Source organism: Musa acuminata, chromosome BXJ1-9 (genome assembly GCF_036884655.1).
Source record: "Musa acuminata AAA Group cultivar baxijiao chromosome BXJ1-9, Cavendish_Baxijiao_AAA, whole genome shotgun sequence".
Lineage (NCBI taxonomy): Eukaryota > Viridiplantae > Streptophyta > Magnoliopsida > Zingiberales > Musaceae > Musa > Musa acuminata.
In genome coordinates this window covers 47,093,569-47,108,387 of record NC_088335.1, presented here as the reverse complement: position 1 = coordinate 47,108,387, position 14,819 = coordinate 47,093,569, and the positions used below count along the sequence as shown (strand labels likewise).

General features: G+C 38.1%; 2 protein-coding genes across 2 annotated transcripts; one reads left to right on the top strand and one right to left on the bottom strand.

Moving 5' to 3' along the window:
* Positions 1–587: 587 nt before the first annotated feature.
* On the top strand, positions 588–8,107 carry LOC135586039 (uncharacterized). Its single transcript, XM_065084200.1, has 8 exons — positions 588–734; positions 817–986; positions 1,061–1,123; positions 1,244–1,263; positions 1,340–1,384; positions 4,099–4,166; positions 5,321–5,418; positions 7,489–8,107. The coding sequence occupies exons 1-8, from the start codon at positions 662–664 to the stop codon at positions 7,690–7,692; spliced, it is 741 nt and encodes a 246-aa protein (XP_064940272.1). The 5' UTR covers positions 588–661; the 3' UTR covers positions 7,693–8,107.
* A 2,546-nt stretch (positions 8,108–10,653) lies between these two features.
* On the bottom strand, positions 10,654–11,799 carry LOC103999425 (F-box protein At3g56470-like). The gene has a single exon (XM_018817958.2). It carries the CDS (start codon positions 11,797–11,799, stop codon positions 10,654–10,656), a length of 1,146 nt encoding a protein of 381 aa, XP_018673503.2.
* Between the last annotated feature and the right edge of the window lie 3,020 nt (positions 11,800–14,819).

The following is a 14,819-nucleotide window of genomic DNA, read 5'->3' as shown; positions in this document are numbered from 1 at the left end:
TCAAACGCAAGTATCACTGGTTGAGACTCCTAAATGAATATCGTAGTTGGCATGCCTTCATTTCGAAGCATAATAAAATATATGTATCTAATATCCTATTTCGATTTAAGGGTAAAAAAAAATCTACAATAAGATTCCTTTGATAATTAAGTTAGTTTTAATTTATGATAAATATTTTTAAGAAGTCTGAGTATTTAAATAAGTTTAGTGAGTTTTAAATGATAATATAACTAAAAAAATTATTGTATATATTTGATTTGTAAACAAACTTAATAAAGAATATTTTTTTATACCCAATACGACATGCCTAATTGATACTTTATTTTCTGCAATATTTGAGTTGAGATGTCAATCAATGATTTGTTATAGCTGGATTGACGGACCAGATTATTCTGAAATTAACAAATAATAATAATCAAATTATCATCCAAAATTTTTACTATATAATATTTTTAATAACTCTTATTGAGTCAAAACGATCAATTCAATTCGTGTTTGAGTTCGATCCGAGTCAAAAACGAGCTCGAGTTTGAGCCGATGCGCGCTTATGTTCTCCTTCGTTCTCTTCACGTGCTGAAGCTCGAACCAAAGAGTGGGAGACGAGTGCTGTTCCCCAAAAAGCTAGGCTGCCATCTCCGAGCCCTCGGGGCGCCTTCTCGCCATGGCGTCCGGCGAATCCCAGAAACATCTCCTCTCGCTGATCCGCAATTTCGCCTCGGAGAAATCCCAAGAAGGTACACTATGGCCGCTCCATGCTTCTCATGCCTCCACTCTAGCTCCGATGCGCCCCGCTCAATCCGCATGTCTTCGACACAGAGCTTAGGGTGTCCGATCGTAAGAAGCGGCTCCTCGAACTTCAGAACGATCTCAATGTGGCAAACGCCGACCTCGATGGGGCCAAGCGGTCCAGGGAGATGGTCGAGCAGGAGCTGAGGGGATCGCAGGTTCAGCTTTCTATGATTGGTGCATCAATCCATGCGCAAGAGGTTCTGATTACGCGTCCTTTCTAGTTGCCGATTGATCTTGTAAATCCTTTTCTAATAGTAACTATCGTGCGTAGGCGAGGATTTCTCTGCTGCAGGAGGAGATATTGAAGCTCCGTTCTGATCTGGATACACTCAAGGTGAGAATCGCTCTCGTGCTCTCAAATGTTGTTAGATTTTCTTTCGTTATTGTCATTCTTTGTTTTCGAACTTTGACCTTGTTATTTGATCTTCTTAATCCACCTGGCATCGGTGAACAGAGTGAAGTGCGTTTCATGCGGTAATACTAGTTTTTTGTTCTTGTGCGATATACTAAAAACTGTATAAACTCAATCACGATCTTTATGTGGATGCAGAGACGAATTTGTTAACAGTATGTGCGAGCTGAACAAGAAAATAAGGTCTATTCCAACGTGCTTTTACTTTCATTTGTTTAGTTTTCTTATTTGTTTACTTGTATATGATCTTTTTGTTCCAAACTCCTTAGCTAAGTTTTGCACTATTCCAGGCATTTTTACATTTTGACCTTTGCTCATGCCTTTTCATCTTGGCCACGTCGGTTAAAATTTCAGCTACATAAAACAGCTGTATGATTTATCACATTGTTGGCATATTATTTTACTTCTGTAGAAGGTGTAGCTTCCCAAACATTCGTGTGAAGTTGACTAGCTATACATCTTTAATGTGCTTGGTCCATTCTTGCCCCTAACTTTTATTTGGATCCTGTGTCAATAGAGCTTTGCACAGATTCTATATTTGATTCATTACTTGCAATGTCAAATATTAAAAAGAACTATAAAGTCAAAATGTTTAGCACACAATTTCATCCAAGGGAAGATAGGTCAGTAGTCGAACTAGTAAAATGCCATATATTTTGAAAACATCAGTAAACATGACTACAAAGTTATCACAAGTCTTAAATGTAGATGAATATATCTGTCTTACTGGACAGCAACCACTTGTAGAACAAACTGTATTTCCAACCATTTGGAGTCAGCTACATGAATATTTTCTCACCATTGATCCTTGTGTTTGTCTTACTGAAAATTTACTAAATTAAGAAAAGAAAAAATTAAGAAAACTTCAAATGGGAAATTGTTCTCATATGCTATGCTGATGAGAACAGCCAATATGTACTAGAAATGGTTCTGATTGGTCAAAATCAGCACTGCTGGCTGCAGCACGGACCACTCTGGACCATTTTGCACTTAGGATTGATGAACTGCTGTGGGTTAGCTTTAGTCAGTTAAGCCCACCAAGGTCTGGCAGCTACAATCAGCACTCTGTTTCTTTGGAGTTAGTTCTTGGGACTATTGGAATTAGATCTGGATAACCACTGGATGATTTTTCAGAACTCGATGCTATATTAATGAATGGTGTTTCTGACAATTTTTTATTCTGGAGATAGATTCCCTCTTCTTTCTTGATGCTCTTGCTATTTTACAAAATGCTGATTCTAAGAATAAAATAATGCTGATTGTAACTTCAGGTATCTGTTCCGAAAAATTCCTACTATGATAGAGTTCCCTTGTGCCTTTTTATCTCAAGTATAGTTTATTTCAGTACATACAGATACGACAAAAAGGAAGATGAGCACAAACTTTCAAGCCTGATTTACAAAATAAGTGTTAATATAGTTGAATTAATCCAGTTTATGCAACACCAAAGTCCAAAGTCCAAAGTCCAAAGTTCTTCTATATATTGTCGGTATCCTTCAGATTTGTTTTTCCTATTGGATGTAATCCTACAAAGGACCTAATCAATTTTCTGTAAGCTTTCCTATATTATTCCTCTGGTCCATTTACCAATGTTCAAGTACTTGGAACCTATTCTGTAGTGTCAAATATCTTGATAAATCCAAGAGAATACAATTTGTTATTGAGGGTGTGCAAAAACCACATTGTAATGATGCTTTGCAATGATATGTGCCCTATGATCTGGAAGCTTAAATAAGACAATAATTTCTCAGTCTTGGAGTAAAGCAACAATGTAGCAATAACAAAGCCAGCTTGTGTATATTTTATTGAATGCAGATAATGGAGTTAAGCAACAATGTAGCAATGACAAAGCCAACTTGTGTGTATTCTGTTGAATGTTATGTCATAATGCATAATAGACATTCCATTCTGTTAACTAGATTAAAATTTCCTTTATAAAACATGGGCTTTCTTTTACTTTTATTATTTGCTTTTGCAATTATATTGGTCAAGATTTTAAGTCTTGGTTCGAGACCTCTACTGGTAGTTGGGTGGGATCGGTTGGGTTAGGTATATGTTAGCATACTGATACATTGTACATTAGTGTACCAGTCAGCACGGACTAAACAAAATGAGAGAGAGACGGAGAAGGGAAGAAGGCAAAGTTTCTAGTTTCTGTGTGAGACTTATACCAATCACTGGCTGGGTTGGCACGGGTCCCATCTGTACTAGCATACTAACATATGGTACACTGACATTTTGGTCACCAGTGACCAAACAGAAAGAGAGAGAGAAGAGGGGAGGAGGAAGAGGAAGGAAGAGGAGTTGGAGAGCGAAGGAGGGAAAGTGGAGGAGTCATGGAAGAGAAACGGAGGAGGAAAAGGAAGTTCTGTACAGAGGGGAGGAAGCAATGACACAACGGAGCAGTCTACGAGGGGCAGGGAGAAGAAGAGATGGTGGAGGGAGAGTGATATCTTCATGAGAAGGAGAGAGAGAGAGAGAGAGAGAGAGAGAGAGAGCAGAGCATGAGAGGAGAAAAAGGAAAAAGGAAAAAAAGAAACAATTGTCATCAAAAGCTATACAAAAAAAATAATGATTGAAAGAATGATTTTTCAGAACTAAGAAGTCCAGTACATCGACAAAACATTGTTTGAAGAAGTTTGGTGAACAAACATTTAAACTAGGTAGGCTTTATTGTCTAACCAACTTATCTAAATATTTAGCAAAGTTTGTTGAAAATCAATGATTGAAAATTTTCTTTTAATGCTTAAATGAATAATTGATCTATTTATTGATGCTCTATTTGATGTCTAACAAATTTTATGACACTAGCATTTCAACAGTCTAATTTTTAGTTCTCAAAATATATAATATTTACTTTTAAAATTCAAAGTATCTGTAATAGTTAACTCCTTCAGGCAATTTCAAGAGATTACTGTCAATGCTTTCCAGAAAGAGCAACCTGGACAACTTTGTTCAGATAATGGCAAGTGATTTTTAGTTGACTATGCAGCTTATACATTCTGAATAGACATGGTTAAGTGATGTGCTGATCTGCTTTGTATCTTTGGTTAACTGGGAAGATGATCTGTAGATTTTATTTGTAAACAGTCCAGGTTTAAGTTTCCATTGTATACTTAGCATGTCATGTAGCAACTTATGTGTTCAAGATCAATACCGAAAAGTTACAGAATTCAGAATTCATTTGTGATTTGATTCATATGATATATTCTGGTCTTTCTTCACAAGGAAAACAACCTGTAAACTTATAACTAGATCTGAACCCTTCATCTGGTAAAATCCTTCCAGATCTTCTTATAAATTTTCTTCTGGATCTTTGTTTACTAAAGTTTCATGAAAGATACAATTTCTGAAGTCCTTCAGATGCATATGATTAATTTTGACTATTAAAACATCTTGAAAATTCCTAAACTAAACTATTTTTGTTTTTTCACTGAACATATAATTATCAAAGGTGCATAATAAGCCATGCATGCATTCGCAATGAGGCCAAATAAAGTAAACTTATCCAGAACAAATAGGTTTATTATAGAGCTTATGTTTGTCTAGTTGCCTGAAAAAAAAATGAAAATGGCAATGTAATTGACTTAAATGAAAATTCATTATTACCTCATCATTTGTTTGGGCCAACCTATGCATTTGGCTGGGTAGTTACCCTGCAGAGTGATGCTCCCAACACATGTTTAAAGTAAGGATATAACACAATGTTACATTATGTTGCCATTGTCTTAAAATGAACATGAATAAATACAACTAGCTGCTTTTATCTCATCTATATGGGAACAACTTTGTTGATAAAGCATAATTATCAAGTCCATATAAAATTGAAATTTAGAGCTTGTAAGTCTTGTACCAATGCAGAAAATTTATCAGTAGAGTCTACTTTGATGTTTGGGCACTGACTAACCAGAAATATTTAGCTTATTATTTATTTATCTAAAGCTTGGTAGTACCTGCTGCCAAGGTTTGCCAACTAAACTGGGTTCGCCAGTATACTTTCTGTGATCAAACTCATGATCAAACAACAGAACTACCAGTACTATTAATCTGGTATATATATTTGTAAACATTCAAACAGGCAAAACAGACTCTAAAACACAAAATTACTTGATATGCAAGGCTTTCTAAAAGGTCTTGAAGATAACATTACATGCCTCAGCACTCAGATGCATGAGTTGGAAGCAGAGTACGAAAAAGAAAGACATAATCGTGATAAGGTCAGTTTTTTGTTTCTTTTTCTTTTTTTCTGTATTAATTCCCATGAATGAGAAGATTAAAAATGTGCATGCTATACTAATCTGTGCTAGTCACTCTGTGTCTGTTTTTCCTTGAAGTTCTAGATTGTTGAAATTTTGTAATTTTCAGTACTTATGGAACCCCTATCTTCATTGCTGGAAAATAATGGTAAATCAGCAAAAAAGACAATAGAGCATTATAAACAAGGTAAAAAGGCTTTTATAAAGCAAACATACCGTAATTTAATCATATTAGACTTTCATTAATCCTAGGTGATTTTCTAGCTTTACTATCTTTTTCATAAAAAGCGTGCTCTTATGTGATCAGTTCCTGGAGTGGGCACTCAGCCTCCTTAGCTAGGCAGAATGAATATATATGAACGGCAACCCATCTGCTAGTTTAAAAGGCCACTTAGGAGGGCAACCGATCAACTTGCTTTGCTCCAACCAACAGACCAAGAATTTAGTTAACTACTGGGTGTCCAGCTTGCTGATTTTAAATTATCAGATTTTAAATAATATAGACCAACAGCAAAAAACACATATAGTGTTTGGCAAAAACGAACACAATATTAGCCCATGTAAATAAATAATATTAAAATAAGACCAAGGGCTTCAAGTGGACCTATATTTTGTGTTTGAGACCTTAAATATTAAACAAAATAATTAATTATTAGACTTGTATTTGATTTTTTTTGTTATAATGATGATGATTAGCGAAATCCTCCTTTATGTCATTTATACAGCCTCACAAAGCAGTTATATCCAAAACGTAGCCCATCTCCTGTTTCAGATGTTTCCAAAACCAATGAGTCTGTTTCAGTGGTGACTGAAGTTCAAGTTGTACTAAAACATATACTATATGGTTATAGATGAGCCCAAATACATTTGAACCAAATAAAAGTACTTGCTATATCAAAATGGGTGAACATTGAGAAATTTCATTTTTGAATACTTCTATAACTTGACATTTAATTGGTATAAAAAAGACCAGGCATGATATGAAAAGATAAGTAGAGTGTATCCTCTTCTTTTCTTCTTTCCATATCTTTCTAGAAGACCTTTTGATACTCACAAGTGTACTAGATATCTGGCATTCAACTCTAACATATAGATTGGACTCTGGTACTACATGTTTTCTGTTTAGATCATGCACATGGTTGCTTCAAAAGAATTTGATGTTTCAATGTGGAACAAGGATGCTAATCTCCCTCCATTCATTCTTGCTATTAACGAGAATGATAGCTTTTCTGTTTAACATATTTGGGCTTGGTTCATTTATCTCATCATAGGCAGCAACAAAACTTTCGTTTATGGTTCTAACATGTTTTTGTTGTAGGATTTATAATTAGACAACCTAGAGTATATTTTTTTACTAATTCAGATGATTGAATAACCTGCGACATCATCATCAATCCAGTATATCGTTTTGCAACCTGGTCTTGATTAATGGTTTTACCTCAGTACTTTTATGTTCTCTTTTGAAACTGGTTAGTTATCTGCTTAACCTTCATGGTTAGCAAGTGTTATAAATGAATAAATTTGCTAGATTAACTATTATTGACTTTCTTCTCATAGTCCAAATGCCATTGGTGTCATCTAATGAGCAAGAGATGTTAGACTGTACTTTCCTATGTCATCTTACGCTTTTCCTAGTTCAAGAAATATCCAGGGAAATTTTCTCATTATCTTGTCAACTCTCCAATGTTTTTTGAGAAACATAACAGATTTAACAACTGAATATGTGGTTCAATCATTATGATATATAAAATGTTTCTGGTGGCTTTATGGTCATTGCTTCTGCATATCGAGTCTGTCCACTTGCAGATGATTTCTACATTTCTAGCTCATATTTCATTTGAAATTGATGATGCTTGTTATGACATAAGATATCGTAAGTTTCTGGGAGTCTGCTACTTATATTTGAAGCTTCTATAAACAAAGCTAGGATTTTAATTTACTAAACTAGGCCATTAAATTTTGTGTTAGGTGTCTGAATCATGTAATACATGATAAATAATGGAAGTATTTATCTTATGTGTATTCTTGCAGGTTTGTGAACAGCTTGCCCATGTTGAAAGGAGATGGTTTCTTGTGACGGCCATCATGGAAGAAATGAAGCAGCTGCAGAAACTAGCTGAATATCCTTCTTGGTTTGGTTTTATGATTATGTTAACATGCACAGCAAGCGTATGCAGCATGTTCTATATACAACATGCAGTAGTGCCTATCAACCTGATGATTACTCAACCATAGGAAGAGGGAGAGGCCGCTACATATTTCAGAATGTTTCCCTAACTATAAAAAGCAGACATCTGAGTTGGAGAAGGTATATGCTTCTCTTGGGGAGGACTTGCAGAAGAGGTGCACATGTCCAGGCTGTGGATCAAACAACATTGAAGACGGAGGGAACTGAAGCCACCTGAGGTACGTCTTATCCAGTATCTGCAATTCTAGATACAAGACATAGGTAGACCATGAAGCCATTGGCAAATATTGCGGCTTGCACAGCACATCTTTGAATGATCATGTCCGGTTTCTTATAAAAATAGAAACGATGCTACCTTAAACGGATGCAATTTAACTTCGAAGCAGACTTGTGCCAGAAGGATGATATATGTTACATCTTGCTAAGAGGAAAAGTCGAACATATACAGCTTAGATTGGCTTACACACAAAACCTTGCATATTACCAAGTTTCTTTTTGTTTGTTTGAGTGGAAAGGGGATGATTCAGGTCTCCAATATTTTCTATAGTTGACCTCGCTAATCTGCAAATTTTGAATTTAATGTAAAATGGAATGGCTAATGATAACGAGAATTATTGTTTTACAAGTAATAAGTGTTCCATTATAATGTTTAATGTAGAGTAGCAGATAATGCTTAAGGAAAAAGAGACTTTTTTTTATTTTGACAAAAGATAAGTGTTGAAGGTGAGATTTTAAGCTTTAAGACGTGTGAGATTACTGTTTGCTGTTGGTGACAGATTTTTTTTTTTTTGGGGGGGTTCATAAAGCAAAAGCTATATTAATTCAAAATACAAAATGCTAAACAGTTGCTAAGGATAATTGCCCTTTCAAAGCTGAAAGCCATAAAAAAAAAGGGATCGTATCTATTAATTGAGGTGTATTCCACGTGGAGCTGCAGCGAATTAAGTTGCCGGTAGAGTTGTCTACGTGTATAAAACCTTCTAGTTTTAGTATTTATATTTATCCCTCTGTGTTTAGGTTTAGCTTATATACTCTTACAAAACTAAGCAACTTACAGATAATATCATTGCTCTTGGATGGAAAAATTAAATTCCTGTCTTGATATTTTCTAGTTTGCTGTGTGATGGGAACTAGGATGATTGTATTATACTCATTTAGCTTTTATTTATAAAATCTTTTTTTTAAAAAAAAAGAAGGATAAATTCTTCAAAAAAAAAACCCTAAGTTTTTACTTTTTTTTTATAGAGTGTTCTGCTTTTTTTTATTTCATAAAATATCCCTTATTTTTTAAAAGATGAGATTACTCCTAATCTTCGCCTTTTCGATTGTCATCCTACTGTGGCTATCTTCACCTCTCCCCACTATCTCGTCATGTTACTAGTCATCTCTATTATTGTGAGGCCCTTGTCATTATCGTTGTCACCTTTGTCACCTTCGCAATGTCACCTCCAACCCTCCACATGGTCACCACCTCCATTCCCGATGCCCCTCCACAAAATCCCTTTGCCACCTCTTGTGGAGCGCTCATCGAAGCACAAGTATATGAGTTGGCCAATGGCTTGGAGGCGAGTCGATAGTAGTTCTTATGGGTGGCAAAGAGGCCCCAGTGCATTATTCTTCGATGTCGATCGTGATGTTGATGGTCCCTAGTGCTTCTTGCTCGAGGGCTTGTTAGAGAGGACCAAAATCTTAGGTCAAATAGTTCCTCGTTGGGCTCTTTAGTAGAAGTTAGATGTGGTGATGACGGTGAAGGATGTGAGCATGGTACTATGGTGAAAGTGGGCAAGGGTAGGCTGGTGCATAGGGAGAAGATCACAAGAGAGAAAGAGAAAAGATATTTGTTGAAAATGGGTGAAGGGAAAAAGCTATGATAGAGGACACGAGAGTTGGCGGTATAAGAGGAGATAAGGCATGATGCATTCGAAGAGTGCAATGGAAAGTCGAGGGTAAGACTATAGGCATCACGGACGACCATACCTCGTCACCTTTTATACCGTCAATGACCACCCCATCCCCTCCTCTCTACCCTTTGTCCTTAGAGAACAAATGGATGATAAGAACAATAACATGGGATGTAGATGCTGGGGATGGAGGCTTCACGAGGGCAAGGCTAGGGCCTTATGGAGGGGGGCTTCACAAATAATAGTTGTGGCTATGTAGAGATGACTTTGGTCTCATAACAATACGAAGGTGACGAAGACGACAACGAAGGTCTCGCTACGGGACCTCTTGGTGGCAAAGGTGAGCCCACAATGTAGCGCAATGAGACAGTCATAGCAGGGTGGAGACGATTGACGAAAACAATCACAATAGAGCGACAATGTGGTAAGACGGTAAGACAAGTATCGATAATTATCTTTTTGATACTTATAAAATATAAGGTGCGACAAGAAATGGATATGCACGTTTGATTTATCTCATTAATATTTTTCATCCGATAAATTCTTCTCCTGCATTGTTCTCAAGATTTTGGGTCCTTTATTTTTTCACCAAATTGCATAATATCATTCACACATCACAAGTCACTATCTTTTTCAAAGTAAGATCTGTCTTCAGCAACATGTGGTATTAAGTAACTATTTTTCTTTATTTCCAATTAGATGATGTAATTCTTTCATATTTAATTCATTACAGTAACCTCATCAAATAGCACCTGCAGGTATAGGATCTCAAATCAATCACTAATTCTAGTGATACCCACAACTAATGATGACTGATAAGGCCATAAAGAAATCACTCAAAATCAAAATTCCATATAATAGCAAAAGGCATCTACATGTTTCTTTATGTTGTTTCCTCTTGAAGGAAAACTTGCTTTCATCTTCTATGGTCATATCAAACTTGTAAAACAGATGTGCAACTTCATAAATCAAGCAAAACATTTTCTTGTGCACAATATCAAAGCACAAGTTGATATAGTTACTGTGGCCTGTAATGTATCTATCATCTCTATATGTAGTAGTAGGAGTTGTAAGTCAAATAAGAGCAAGAACTACTCGTTTCTTGGTTCACAGCATGGAGGGAGTGAACCAGATGGGTGGCTGCGAGTGTGATTCTAACTGAGAGTTTGCCCGCGCCCACTTTCTCCGTTCCACATCAAACACTCCAATGCTAAGAATGAATTCGGGCCGGTCATCGACTATGAATCTGACCGCCTCCGTAAAGTAGACGCAATCTCGTCGTGCATCTAGAAAATTCTCGGTAGAAATCGATGTAGCGTTGTTGATACCGATCAACAAGGACTTATTCCCCAAGTTCTTCACAGCTTCCCAACATGGCTGACGCTGAGGATTGTACCTCCAAACCATGATACCCTTCCATCCCAGCGATTCATGACAGAGAACTTCGCGCCTAAAAATCAGGAACAGCTCCCCGGTGCTCGAGCACGCCAAGTATTTGCCGTAAATGTGTATGACACCGTAGCAAGGAATGTGATAGCCGAAATATGTCAAACAGAGTGACGTGCTCTCGGCGACCACCGTCACGGTGGGAGAAACTCCACTGAGGTCAAAAGCGAAGACTTCGGCTTCAACTGTTATGCAGTAGAATTTCCCATTGTGGTACATGATATCCTCGTATGAACGATTCTGAGTCGATGTCGTCTGAAGAAGATTCCACTTGTCTCCGCCTGCTTTTGCGTAGGCGATTTCAATTTGGGGAGTGCCATAGAGACTCACCGCGATGTAATTATGGGTAGTTGGATTTGCGGAGAAGATAACTTTCGAAACAAAAAAACGGGAGATTCGGTGGAGATGAGGAAGGACACAGCTGCCGCCGACGAGCTCAAAATTGGGTAGGGTGAGGAAGGAGGGGAGGCAGATTCGAGCCGCTGTTAGAGGATTTATGAGGCTGACATCCAGGTTTTCATTGTAGACTGCTAGCCAACCAGCTTGAGAGCCCACATACCGCACGCCGTGGCGCTCAGGGAGAAGGGAGTAGGTGAAGGAGCGTCTGGTGGGGAAAGACAAGAAGTTGCAGGTATCGCTGTTCTTGCCGACTAAGAAGATCCACGGGGACGGGATGACAACGGGTAGGAGTGCGGAACACCAATCCTTGCATGTGGCACGAAAGCAGGCACGGTGAGGGACGGGAAGCTTTTCGCCAATCTTCGTGAGGACATCCAGCGGGAGCGATGTCCAGTCAGGCCTGTCCATGGTGGTCTCCGCCTCTGCTCCTTGTGTTCTTCTTCTCTTCATCTGCTGCCTTTGGTGGCAAAGAGGAACCAAAGCAAGGACAGAGATGTCGATCGCAATGGCAGAGGAGTTGTTGAAGGTGGCGGAGGACCAACGTTGATGAGTTATATAGAGAAGGTTCCGATGACGAACACAACTGGGAAAACGAGTCCGAGTAGGACAAGGTCTCCTTATCGGAGACGACTGATGACAGTGCGGACTTTGTTGTAAGCGAAGGATGCCACTTTGTGTGGGTAATTTACGCTTGAGATAAATTTTTAATGTAATATATATATATATATATATATATATATATATATATATATATATTATATTTATTATACTATATAATATCACAGAGTAGCTTTGAATTATTTATGCTATAAAAATATCTTTAAAGTAAAAGATATTTCCGGTACAAATCATAAAGTCATTAATTCGTTACTCATACACGTCTTGGAAAAGGCTTTATAGGCACCGCTCCTACGACCTCTGATCCCAGCTACCTTGCCAGCCATCTAACATTCAAAGCCTCTGCCCTTGCTCACACACCGCCTTCGTGGGATGCCGTATCTGTGAAGAATTGAGAGAATGAAAAAAAGCACACTTCAATTAGTATCATATTGAAATCTATTTATACATGATGAAAGATAAGATTTCTTTAACTGAGCAGAGAGATTGCCTAATACAGTTGAGGAAATCTCATCTACTATGCAGTTGAGGAAATCTCTCTGTTATCAGAGAAAATCTGCCCCCGCAAGATCGAGCTCCTTTCAAGAATATCGATCTTGGACCGATGCAACAAAAATAGTTTGCGGGCTAGAGGCTTCGTGAGTGAGTCTGCTAGTTGATCAGCTGTATGAACATGAGAGACACAAAGTTGATGTCTGACAACTTGATCTCGCACGAAGTGAAAGCCGATGGCAATGTGTTTCATGCGTGAGTGGAACACTGGATTGACACATAAGTAGGTAGCTCCAACATTGTCACAATATATTGTAGGAGTTTGGGTAGAGCTGACTTTGAATTCCTTGAGGAGATTTGTAACCCAATTGAGTTCAGCAACAGCGGTAGCAATAGCACGATATTCAGCTTTAGTTGTAGACCGGGCCACTGTCTTTTATTTCTTAGAACTCCAACTGATTGAATTAGACCCAAGAAAGACCACATACCCTAACGTGGAGATTCTATCATCAAAATTCTCTGCCCAATCAGCATCGGCAAAGGCATGGAGATTAAGAGGGGAGTGTTTATGGACGAAGAGACAATGATTGATAGTCCCGTGAAGATACCGCAAGATTCGTTTGACTACAGACCAATGTATAATAGATGGTCGATGCATGAACTGGGATAGTTTATTGACCACAAATGAATATCTAGACGGGTGAGAGATAAGTACTGTAAGGAGCCAAGGACTTGATGGTATTGAGTTGGGTCTGTAACAGGGCTTCCATCACAAAGTTTGAGCGACTCGCTAGTAGACAGAGGTGTTGTAACTGCCTTTGCATCTTACATATTCGTTTTAGATAATAGATCTCGAATATACTTTCGTTGTGATAGGAAGAGCCCGGTAGATGTGTATGTTGCTTCCACTCCCAAAAAATAGCTCAAGGGTCCTAGATCGTTAAGAGAGAATCAATTTGCTAAATGCTTGAGGAATGCCTTGATTTCCATAGGATTGTTGCCTGTGATTTAGAGTTGATGAAGTCAACTGATGCCAAAAACGAGCTAAATTCGGTGTACCAAGCTCTTGGAGCCCGACGAAGACCATAAATAGCTTTTTGTAGTTTACAAACATGCTTTGGATATTAAGGGTGGATGAAGCCAAGAGGCTGCTGCATGAAGATATCATCAGTTATGGTCCCCTGTAGAAAGGCATTGTTAATGTCGAGTTGACGTAAATACCAGCTTTGTGAGATGGCCAAACTTAGAATAAGTCGGATTATTGTGGGTTTAACAATAAGGTTGAATGTCTCTGTGAAGTCAACATCAGGTCATTGATGAGAAACCCTTTGGCCACTGGACGTGCTTTATATCTAGCTACGGATCCATCTAGGTTCCGCTTAATTCGAAAGACGCACTTACACCCGATGATGTTTTATGTGGGATGAGAGGGTACAAGGGTCCATGTAGAATTATGAAGGAGTGCATCATATTCTTCACACATGGCTTTACGCCAGTATAGAGATTTTTGGGCTTGAGTAATTGTGGTAGGTTCAATGGTCTCTGACGAGGATGTTGTGATGGTATGTAGGTCAAGAATTTGTTGTGGTTTAAAGACACCACTTTTGGATCATGTTATCATTGGATGTCCAGGGGCTATAGGGTGTGTTGTAGGTATGGGCGGTAGAGTCTAAGGGACTTCGGTGTCATTGGTCTCAAGAGACGATAAAGGTAGCGAATGTGATTCCGAGGGAATGCCTTCAGTTGTAGGGGAACCTAGTGAAGAAAGGAGAGGCACAATGGAGGGGGTGAGGAGCTGTTGCACCGGGAGAATGAGAGAGTGTGAATCTTGAGGAGAATGACTGGATGATATTATGGGAGACTCGATTGACGGGATTGATGGTGTACTCCAGTGATGTATATGTGATGGAGTAGGTGGCACAGTAGGAGACTCAGGGTTGTGAAATGGAAATGTAGTCTCTATAAAAATAACATGACGGGACGCAAAGACTTTTCGAGATTAGGGTTCATAGCATCAAAAGGCATTATGATCAAGGGAGTATCCAATGAAAACGTAAGGTTTAGATTTTGATGTTATCTTATGTGAGGTATATGGACGTAACCATGGATAACATAAACAACCAAACACTTTAAGTTTTTGAAGGTTCGGGGATTTATGAAATAATTTTTCAAATGGCGACTCATACTCGAGGATTGGAGTGAATATACGATTAATGAGGTAGACGGCAGCTTGAAATACTGCAGTCCAAAAAGTTGGTGGTATAGAGGCTTAGTGTAGGAGTGTGAGACCAGTTTTAACTATATGTCGATGTTTGTGT

What these genes read in the sequence shown, in the direction of transcription:
- LOC103999425 (XM_018817958.2), bottom strand. Translation starts at nt 11,799, where the DNA reads ATGGACAGGCCTGACTGGACATCGCTCCCGCTGGATGTCCTCACGAAG.
- LOC135586039 (XM_065084200.1), top strand. Translation starts at nt 662, where the DNA reads ATGGCGTCCGGCGAATCCCAGAAACATCTCCTCTCGCTGATCCGCAAT. An exon ending in CTGATCTGGATACACTCAAG is followed by an intron (nt 1,124 to 1,243) that starts GTGAGAATCGCT and finishes ATCGGTGAACAG; the next exon opens with AGTGAAGTGCGTTTCATGCG. An exon ending in AGTGAAGTGCGTTTCATGCG is followed by an intron (nt 1,264 to 1,339) that starts GTAATACTAGTT and finishes ATGTGGATGCAG; the next exon opens with AGACGAATTTGTTAACAGTA.